This window comes from Lactuca saligna, chromosome 2 (assembly GCF_052625555.1).
Source record: "Lactuca saligna cultivar CGN05327 chromosome 2, ASM5262555v1, whole genome shotgun sequence".
In the NCBI taxonomy this organism is placed as follows: domain Eukaryota; kingdom Viridiplantae; phylum Streptophyta; class Magnoliopsida; order Asterales; family Asteraceae; genus Lactuca; species Lactuca saligna.
This window is the reverse complement of record NC_136418.1, coordinates 65,473,859-65,483,861: the sequence shown is the minus strand read 5'-3', so window position 1 is coordinate 65,483,861 and position 10,003 is coordinate 65,473,859. Positions and strand designations below refer to the sequence as shown.

General features: G+C 35.7%; 1 protein-coding gene across 1 annotated transcript; it reads right to left on the bottom strand.

The window, feature by feature from the left end:
• Positions 1–388: 388 nt before the first annotated feature.
• On the bottom strand, positions 389–8,176 carry LOC145031048 (PH, RCC1 and FYVE domains-containing protein 1-like). Its single transcript, XM_078979505.1, has 9 exons — positions 7,627–8,176; positions 5,853–5,939; positions 5,662–5,751; positions 5,328–5,408; positions 5,007–5,201; positions 2,823–4,928; positions 2,291–2,437; positions 1,696–2,105; positions 389–860 (listed from the first exon to the last, which is right to left on the bottom strand). Exons 1-9 carry the CDS (start codon positions 7,702–7,704, stop codon positions 728–730), a joined length of 3,327 nt encoding a protein of 1,108 aa, XP_078835631.1. The 5' UTR covers positions 7,705–8,176; the 3' UTR covers positions 389–727.
• Positions 8,177–10,003: the final 1,827 nt, after the last annotated feature.

Below are 10,003 nucleotides of genomic sequence, written 5' to 3'. Positions count from 1 at the left end.
AAGCCGGTCAAAAGGACTATGGTAAACACCAACAACAAGTTCAATGGTATATTGAATACAAAAAAAAAGAAAAGGGACCAAATGAGTACAAACGCAAAAGTTAATTACCCTCAAGAGTCATTTTCCCATATAATAATTAGTGGTAAATATAACAAATGGTCTGATAAAAAATTGGCTTAGGGCTCATTTTGATCATTCTCTTTACCATTTAAAGACAACGCGATTTGATCTAACCTTGATTTTGGTCGGATTTAAACCAATTTCAGTTTTCGTTGTAATATTGATTATCCAATTTCTAAAAGTAATAATGTGCCAATTTCAGTATTGGATTCTTTACCCATACATCAAATACAATACAACATACAAACATAAAGATAAAGATTTAGAATAGAATAGAGAATGCATGCATACTTGGTAAAAATATAAGGCAAACTATGTTATGTTGTACTCATATTATGAATATACACACTATCGGCTTTCAAGAAGAACCCCAATACCTACTAACAAACTGCAAAACAAGTCGACCAAAAAAAAAAAAAAAAACCATCACAACCAAAGCTCTATCTAATATTGCTCTTGCTTGTGGTTAACAAATCCTTGAAAAGCTTCCAATCAATATGACCACCATTTGTTTATGATTTTGGTTAATGCACAAATGCATGGGAAAATCGGGAAAATTCATTTACATATCGTCATCATCATCATGCTCATGATATTCCTATAAATGTCAATGTGCTAAATCTTCATTTCCGATTCCTACGTTTGATTTATCGACCATTCGGACGTTATATTGTTCGTAAACTCTTGTTCGGTTTTCCGCCCACCATTGTTCCGCTTGCTTCTCGCTAAATCTCTTCCGGCTGGATTTAATCGATATTTTATATCAGTGTCTTTCGTTTATTTGTTTATTATAGCAAAGTTATTTAAATAGAAAGCAATTTTCATTGCTATATAACTGAGAAAGATTTTTCAAAGTAAAATGTCCTAATAAGAATAAAAAAAATTGAAAGTATATTGTTCTAGTTGGTAGGATTTTTTAGAGTAAATTGGTGGTATAATGTTGCAATAGAAAGAAATGAAACTAAGACATTGCATTTAGCACATGGAAAACGACTTCATATAGAAACTCGGGGAAATACTTTCTAAACATCATTTATTCAGACATCACTTACGCATAGCGAAAAAGGAAACATGGACATTTAGGTCTATTTATGAGTAACTAGGTTTATTTCGTGTCCTTGTATAAAGCTATTTGTGAAGAGTTAAATGCACATTTATGCAACATAGTGTGTTTTAGACCAAAAATGCAATTATGTTTCATTATAGGACCAAACAAATTTACGCAACCAACAAACCTGAATTATTTAACAGGTAAAATATTGCATCTTTTGGTCCTAAAGCAAAGCATCAATTGCATATTTTGCATAATAAGTAATAACCACATTATTGCATAAATTGGAAAAAGAAAATGTTTATTTTGTAAATAACTAGAGAAAACCGTTTAATTCTATATTTCATACCATAATGCTTCTTATTCATGAAACAATGTTTCACCTTTTTAACCAATTTAAGCATTTTACTAATTAAATATTGCATCTTTTGGAATTTTGTATATAAAGCTTAAAAAAAGGAAACGTTATTGCATAAATGCGCATTCAACACGATTAATTTATAGAAAAAAAAAAGCATGCATACCTGAAGCGGACTCGTTTAAGATCTTTGACACCTCCAGGTAAAGATGTGAGAGTAATATAAACACCGGGTTCATCTTGCTCAACCCATTCCTCTTCACCCTGAGGCTGAGATTCACCATCTTTGCTTCTGCTACTGTTTCTGGTGGCGGCATCTGGCGGTTTGTGGCGGTTATTGGTGGCAGTTGGTTTTAAGTTTAACGGGCTGTTTGAACCGTTGGAATCTGGTTCTTTCGGTGGTGGTGGTGGTGGTGGTGGTGATGGTGATATTTGACCGTTGGGCTGGTCAAGAGGAGGGGCATTTGGGGAAATGTCACTGGAAGCAAGATTGATGGATCCCAAGGAAGTGAAGGAAGGAGGAGATTTTATGTTGCGGGCAGCTCCCACGGGCAGCCTTTCTGCCATCTCTTTAAGCTGTTATTAGATATAAATATAGAGGATACGGATATGATTAGTTAGTTATACAGTTTAAAACCATAAGAAACCCATCTAAATGTGTTTTAAGAACAAAAAAAGAAAAAAGTATTGGACCATATTAATAAATGTTGACAAAGCAAAGGGACAATTTTGTAATTTACTCTAAACCACAATGATCTTACTTGGGCTGTAAGTGACTTAATCACTTCTTTTGCAGCTTTACATTTTGAGCTCTCTTCCCCTGCAATAGCTATTGCCTCCTTTAGCTGTTTAGATGTTCTTTCCAGCTCAATCTCTTGAAGTTGTGCTTTACGAGTAAGATTTTCCACCTGAGATTACCGATTTTGCAGTTAATAAAGATCCTCTTAAATTTTCACATATTCTTTACACATAATATAATAGCAACCTACTTTATTTACACTTCCTTACCCATAATAACAACTTACTTACATTTAGGGTAAAGTGGCTTCATGGGTAATGGATAAAGTGTTGTACGCATTAAAAAAATAATCTTTTTTAAACAGTCTGAACAAGACTAAATGACCATTTCATCCTTACATTCCATTTTTTTCCTCACAATATTAAGTTTTTAATGTTAGATGAGTTATAGTTTAAATGACCATTTTATCCTTACATTCCATCTGGACATGGGTATAAATAAAGTGCATCGATATTATTGATTACAAAATGTAAGTACGTTGCTATTCCACATACCTGTGCTCTTAGTTTCACAACTTCTTGACTGATTCCATCGTTTGTTCTTTTAGCATCATCAATTACAATCTTCGGAGATGATAATCCACCCAAAGTCGGAATCGGAGTAGTGGAACGAGGAGGACTCTGGCGTCTAGAAATCGGAGATGTGGCCCGCGATACAATTCTTGAACCGGGAACCGAAGCCGAAAAGAACTTTTTTGAAGATTCAAAAACTGGATTTAACGACTTTGGAATATTAAGCCCACCCCATTGAGAGCTTCCATTAGGTATAGGTGACACCCGGCTACTATTAAACTCAAGTTTCTTGTTACGTTTTGATGTCCGGTTTTCAAATGGTCTCAGCGATTCCATCGATGAAAGTCGCGCAAGTCGAGGCCGGAAACTCGATTCCGACTTATCTTCTTTGTTGTTCCCCTCGTTCATATTCAAACCCTGATTCCCATTCCCGTTTCCGTTTCCGTTTCCATTTCTTACCGATGATGACTGTGACGAGGAATCAAAGTCGTTGACTTTTTTCAATTTATTAAAGCAATTATCGCAAACGCGATAAGGTTTATTTGGGTTTAATGCCATGGAAGCTCGTAGTGACTTCTTGCTACTACAAGAATGGCAGAAAACGAGTCCGCAGTTGTAGCAATTGTGACGTTTTCTTTTGAAATTGAAGGGGAGGTGGCAACCGGAGCACATGGACTGATCGGATCCTGAGACCCATTTATGAAGGCATACAGCGGCGGTGAAATTGGTCCCACAAGCTATGCTTTTTACTTGTTTGTCTTTTAGAGCTTCCACTAAAGTAGGGGCATTTCGGTCATCTATATCTCCATGGCCGAGTCGGCCATTAGCGCCCTTACCCCACGTGTAAACTTCGGTTCTCGAGGTTAAAACCGCCACGTGATACGCCCCACATGATATCTCCTCGACAAAGCTTTTGGAAAGTTTGCCGTCGACACGCGCCGGGAGTTTTCCGTCGGCCTGAGGATTCCCGAGTTGACCGTACACATGACTTCCCATCGTGTAGACGTGACCGGAGGTTGTTAGCGCCACCGTCATGCTATGACCACATGAAACTTGACAGAAATTGGGGTCGACGAGTGCGGCGACGCAAGTGGGTACGAGTTTTGTTTCTTTATCGCCGTGACCTAGTCGACCTTTATCGCCGTCGCCCCATGTAAATAACTTCCCCGAAGAACTTGAATTCCCGACTATGACTTCGACGACGGCGGCGGTATGCCAGACACCGCAAGCGGCTCTAACGGTTCGGAGTCCTTTAAGAGATTCGACTTCCCGAGGCTTCGAGATGCTTTTCCGATCTCCATGGCCTAAAACACCGAACGTCCCGTCACCGAAAGTGAAAAGTTGACCGGCGGAGGTCACGACGGCGGTATGCCATGGTCCGCAGGCGATGAAGGAGACGTGTATACCCTCTAGAGGGCCGTTTACTCGTTTTGGAACCCAATGACTCACTTCATTCCCATGTCCGAGTACCCCGAAATGTCCGTCGCCCCATGTGTATAGATCGCCGGAAAGTGTCACAGCACATGTGTGATACTCGCCGCATGCCACGAGCTCGATGTTTGTGTTACTAAGAGACTCGATAAGTTTCGGGTGCAAAACGTCGGAATCGACGCCATGTCCGAGTCTTCCGGTTGACTCTTCGCCCCAGGAAAAGATCTCCCCTTGTTTCGATACTAACGCAGCATGTCGTCCGCCACAAGCGATATTTTGAACATCGAGTACCACCGCAGATTCTAAAGGCTTCGGTAGTAAATAGTCGATTTTACCTCCGGCTGAATTCCGGCCACCGTCTCCGGCGATCTCGCCCCAGAGAAACACGTCTCCCAAGGCGTCCCCGTCATCGTGACCGGAGCCTTGACTTGATGAGCTAACGGCGCTTGATAGGCTGACTCTAAACGCGTCGATTCCCGTTGCCCTAGTGTGGCCATGGATGCTATCGGAACCTCGAGATGACAATGAATGGACAGAACCGGTGGCGGAATCTGAGAAGAAACCTTTGGGAGGAGGAATCTTGTAGAAGTTGACGTCTGGAATGTTTTTCGGAGGACTTCCGAATGGAGACTGGAGAGGGATCTGGTCAATTAAGTCCTGAATATGCAAATATATAACATGAATTATAACTTTATCTTCTTCGAAGTGAATATAATGTTGTTAATTGTTATGTACCTTTTGTGAGCTATCACCACTACCAAATGGGGAGTGTAAAGGCGAGCTTCTGCGTGTGTAGGTTCTGGGACTATTAGCTTCCGATGGGATTCCATCACTTCTTGATTCTGTTCTCCATTTTCTTTGATGGCCTCTTGATATTAATGCCTTAAGACCACTAAACCAAACCTCAGCTTCATCTTTATCCTTACAGATCTAGAACATAAACAATCCATCCACCAAGCACAAAAAGATTAATACAAATCACAAACATATGAAAATACATTGCTATTTCTTGCATTTATTCTATAAAAAAATCAAGAAATTGGATGAAAGTCTTACCAAATCCAGTGACCTATCGTTATATATTAGAGAAAATGATTGATACTCCTTCTCGGGTCGTGGGTATCTTTGAAAGATTGGCTAAACAAGAGAAAGACAAATAAGAAGCAAAATCACATACATGACAAATAATAAGGTTGAATGCAAAAAAATAGTAACATTGTTTTAAAAGTACAATGCTGTAACATGAAGTAGGGTGCTATAATACACAAATTAATGGAGTTAGGTTGCTGTTTCTTGAATTCAGCCCTAATAAGTAAGACTAAAATTTTTGAAGATGAACATGAAAATGTATAGTTTAGAAGTGTTGTTTTCTGCAAAGGAAACAACTTACAGTTCGTTGCCCTGAAACAATTCTGGAGACATGACTAAGTTTAAGGATCTTTTCCTCTTTCCCAGAAAACCATATGAGAACAGATTCATCCTGGAACATCAGAGAAAATACAGGTTTATTTCGAGTAGTAAACTATTAAATACTTCATTGCTATTTCATAAATAAACAGCAAAAGATGGTGTCTAACTTACATTAGCCAGCCTGAAGGGACAAAACTTAGGTTTTCCTCTTCTGCCATATTTAAGAAGATAAGCCCCTTTCTTCAGAGCAGTAATGGCCTGTAACAAACATGAGCCATTAAATGAATATAACAATAATGCACTTAGTTGCCCAATTGTAATCCTCATATTTGGTATAAAAGTAACAAATCATGATCTTGTTACACTATCATACTCTAATTAGTCTAATTAAGATAAAGTTTTCCCACGGAAAGAACGTGTCATGATATCACATTATCACATATGAACTTTTAATTCAACTTATAAATTTACCTGATATATAAATCTATAATGTTGCACGTGTTCACAGTATAGACTTATTTATAACACAAGCTTAACTCGTATGGAAATAAATAAAATGCTACTTATTAAGTTTAATAACGGTTCTACTGCGAAAGAAAGGAATATAATTTTGCATGTTCATGAGCAAACTTTACACTCCCTCAGTAAAAAACCTCTACAAATCCTATCTGATACGGTGATACCTTCTAAAACATGTTCTGGTATTTTTCAAAAAGTAAGTCCATCTAAAATTTAAACATCATCAACAGTAATGAACTAATGATCCATAACTGTAGACATATTAGAACCTAGGTTTTCAGTTACAGACCTTCAATGTTTACTACTATAAGTCTATAACTAGATGTGCACTTAAATTGCATACAAATTTGCTATATCTTGAGTAATAAGTACCTCCATCATTGAGATGTTCTAACATGTATTTTTTACTTATGTTGGTTGTCATTCGGATTTCAAATTTTTTGCTTAAGCCTAAATTACCATATCTATGCAAGATGGATGAGCGCGATATGCAATAGAATGGAACTAGAGGACTGTATATTTCGAAATATGAATAAAGAATTGGAAAGTGACTTTTATCATATGATATTTTGTAGGAAAATATGAGCTAAATGCAACAGAACAGCAGCTAGCAAAACTTATGGCCAGAATTATGTAGTGTAAGATGAAAAGACATGTAATCTACACTAGGCATGGTAAACATTCCTTCTTTTGCATGAGATATATGGAACCAGAATCCACGAATTGCCAAAAATGCAACAGTCAAACTCTTATTATCTACACTTTCTTTCCAAACCTAATGAAAACAGGGACACTTCTCTAGTATTACACACATCTTTAAAAGCAACTTAGATTGCTAGAGCATAATGCAACTCTAGAAACATCAATCTTAACAATGTTGCTGAAAAGGGAGTGTGCATTGGTAGCAAAAATAGAAGGAAACCCTTCCCACAAACATAATGGAGGTCACCTCTGGCAGTGTCTACATTGGCTTGAATTAAATAGATAGATAAGAATAACAGTTAACTGACTTAACCATATCAACTTGTTGTAAAACACAGGAAATGAAAAGGGGAAAAACACAAAGTTCACTAGAAAAAAGCACAAACCCACAAATTATCTGCTACACTTCAGAAACAAAGTCAAATCGTTACATACAGAATACACATTGTTAAAGTTCTGATTTCAAACCTAGGGAATTCTTAGGTGATTATAAGCTGTATGTGTTTAGATACCAAAAACGCAAATTAGATACTAAGCCACTGCATCATGGTTATCTCTTGAAACATACACATATTAACTTCACACAAAGCCCTAGATACACAAATAGAAAGTGATCGATTGGATGTTTTTGATTTCGTCTCTGTTACTGCGGATGATTTGTGAACAATTATTCCAAACCCTACGAAACATGCAGAAAATTCTAAAATAATTACAACTAATTTACCTGTTCAATGTCCCTTTCAACTTGGCCACCTGTCCTACTAGCCTCTGAAGTCATCCTCGGAGTCTGCATCATCATCATCTGAGACTACAGAATCCCAAACCTAACTACCAGCTTCTACAATAACAATCAACCCCATCCTTGTCCTTAATTAAACGAAAATCATTCCCTCATACATCAAATTCATCCCAATCCCTTTAATTTATTCACATAATACAAAACACAGCCAGCAGAGAAGATTGAAAATCAATTAATCGCAGTATCTAACAGAAGGTCTGTTGAAATCGAACGACTCTTGAGAGTTAATTTGCGATAGATTCGATCACAATGAGAGGGGAAAAGTTGCGTAATTTGAATGGCTTTGACGGCTGGAGCTTAGATCAGGCTGACGAATATGAAGTAAATGACTGGTTGATCTTGTAATCAGCTGTGCAGGAAGGAGTTCAGACTGCAGGAAGAGAGAGAAGATATAGAGGCACCTTTAACTACAGGTGTTAGAGAGAGAGAGAGAGAGTTCGTTCGTTGGGGGTGCTAAAAAGGTTTGAGTAGAGTAGTATCTGAGTAAGAATCAAATTCCATCAAAATTATAAATCATAAAATAAATATTGATTTTATGAATCATAAATAACATTTATTTTATATCCTTCTATAAATGTTTTTTTTTTTTTTTTTTTTTTTTTTTTTTTTGATATTTAAATTTTTGTAAATAAGTATTGATTTTTAAATTTTGAACTTTTAGGTTTGTTTCATGAGTCGGTGCTAATGTACAAAATAAAAAATGAGGCATGCAAGTCATTAAATAAAAAGTAGTTGTATGGCTAGTTAATATCTAAATTACAAAAGAAACAAATAGAGATATAAGGAAAAAAAATAAAAAAAATAAAAAAAATCATGTGGGACACTTATTTTATTGGACTTGTTTTTGTACCGGATACTTTTATAATGTTTTCTGGTTCATACCGAGACATGACTGAGATGGGAAGTTTCATCTCCAACCTTTTGGCCCTCAAAATAATTATACTATATTTAACTATTTGAGTTATAAAAATAAATATTAAATTTAAAATAGTCATTGTGTAATATATGATTTGAATTTAAATAATATTGTAATATATAAGTTTAAATGAAATAAACGAAATAAAAATACAATAAATAAAGGTTAATAGATGATTTCAGACAAAATATGACTAATGAAGGATTTAGGGGAAAAGGGGATGGTCTCGAAATTACAGGGCAAGATCAAGGGTGGAAAACGGTCAAAATTGGGAAACATGTAAATTCGGGGGCAAAGTCACAAGAGACTACTTCCGTCCTCATTTGTTCCCGATAACATCCCTAAAAACTACAATAAATAAAAATAAAATTTATTTTTAAAATATAAATATTTCAATTAATTTCATTTTCACAACCTATATTTTTTATGGTTAAAAAATAGAATAAATTACACAAATGGTCCTTATGGTTTGGGGTAATTTGCGCGTTTGGTCCATAACTTATTTTTTTAACTTGGAATGTTCATATTGTTTTTTACGCGCATGGTCCGTATTGTTTGTTTTTGTTACGTGTTTGATCTATGTCTTACCTAAAAATACTATTATTTAAATAGGGAAATGATGGGGTAGGTAAGGTAAGGTGAGAGGATGGGATTGGGTTGTGTTTATTTATATAAATTAAAAAATTAATGGCAAAATAGTCTTTTTAGATAAGACAAGAACCAAACGCGTAACAAAAACAAACAATAGGGACCTTCCGAGTTAAAAAAACAAGTTAGGGACCAAATGTGCAAATTACCTTAAGCCATAGGGACCATTCGTGTAATTTACTCTAAAAAAAATATAATTATGTTGTTTTTATTAAAAACAAATTAATATGTTATTGTAAACATAAAAAATAAAGGTTAGATTGAAAACGTTTATATTAATCTTAATGGCCATAATAATTACAATATATTCATTATAATAAAAAGAGTGAATTACTGAAATCGTCTTTGTGGTTTGATCAAAATTACACATTTGCTCCCTAACTTTTTTTTTGCACTCGGATCGTCCCTGTGGTTTGATTTTGTTGTATTTTTCATCCTTATGGTTTGGTAAAAATTACATGTTTGGTCCCTAACTTTGTGTATGTAAGGGACGAAAAATACAACAAAATCAAAACATAGGGACGAAAAACGCAACAAAATCAAACCACAGGGATGATCCGAATGCAAAAAAAAAAGTTAGGGACCAAACGTGCAATTTTGACCAAACCACAGGGACTATTTCAGTAATTTACTCTAATAAAAAAATCAAAATTCTATATATGAATTAAACAAAAATTTATATCACCTTGTATCATAACCCAAACTAATACAATGTATTTCCATTGCTTTTCCATTAAA

Coding starts and splice junctions, on each gene's coding strand:
- LOC145031048 (XM_078979505.1), bottom strand. CDS start 7,704: ATGATGATGATGCAGACTCCGAGGATGACTTCAGAGGCTAGTAGGACA. Junction 5,409..5,661: donor TTGTTTCAGGGCAACGAACT/GTAAGTTGTTTC, acceptor TCTCTTGTTTAG/CCAATCTTTCAAAGATACCC. Junction 2,106..2,290: donor TTAAGTCACTTACAGCCCAA/GTAAGATCATTG, acceptor ATCTAATAACAG/CTTAAAGAGATGGCAGAAAG.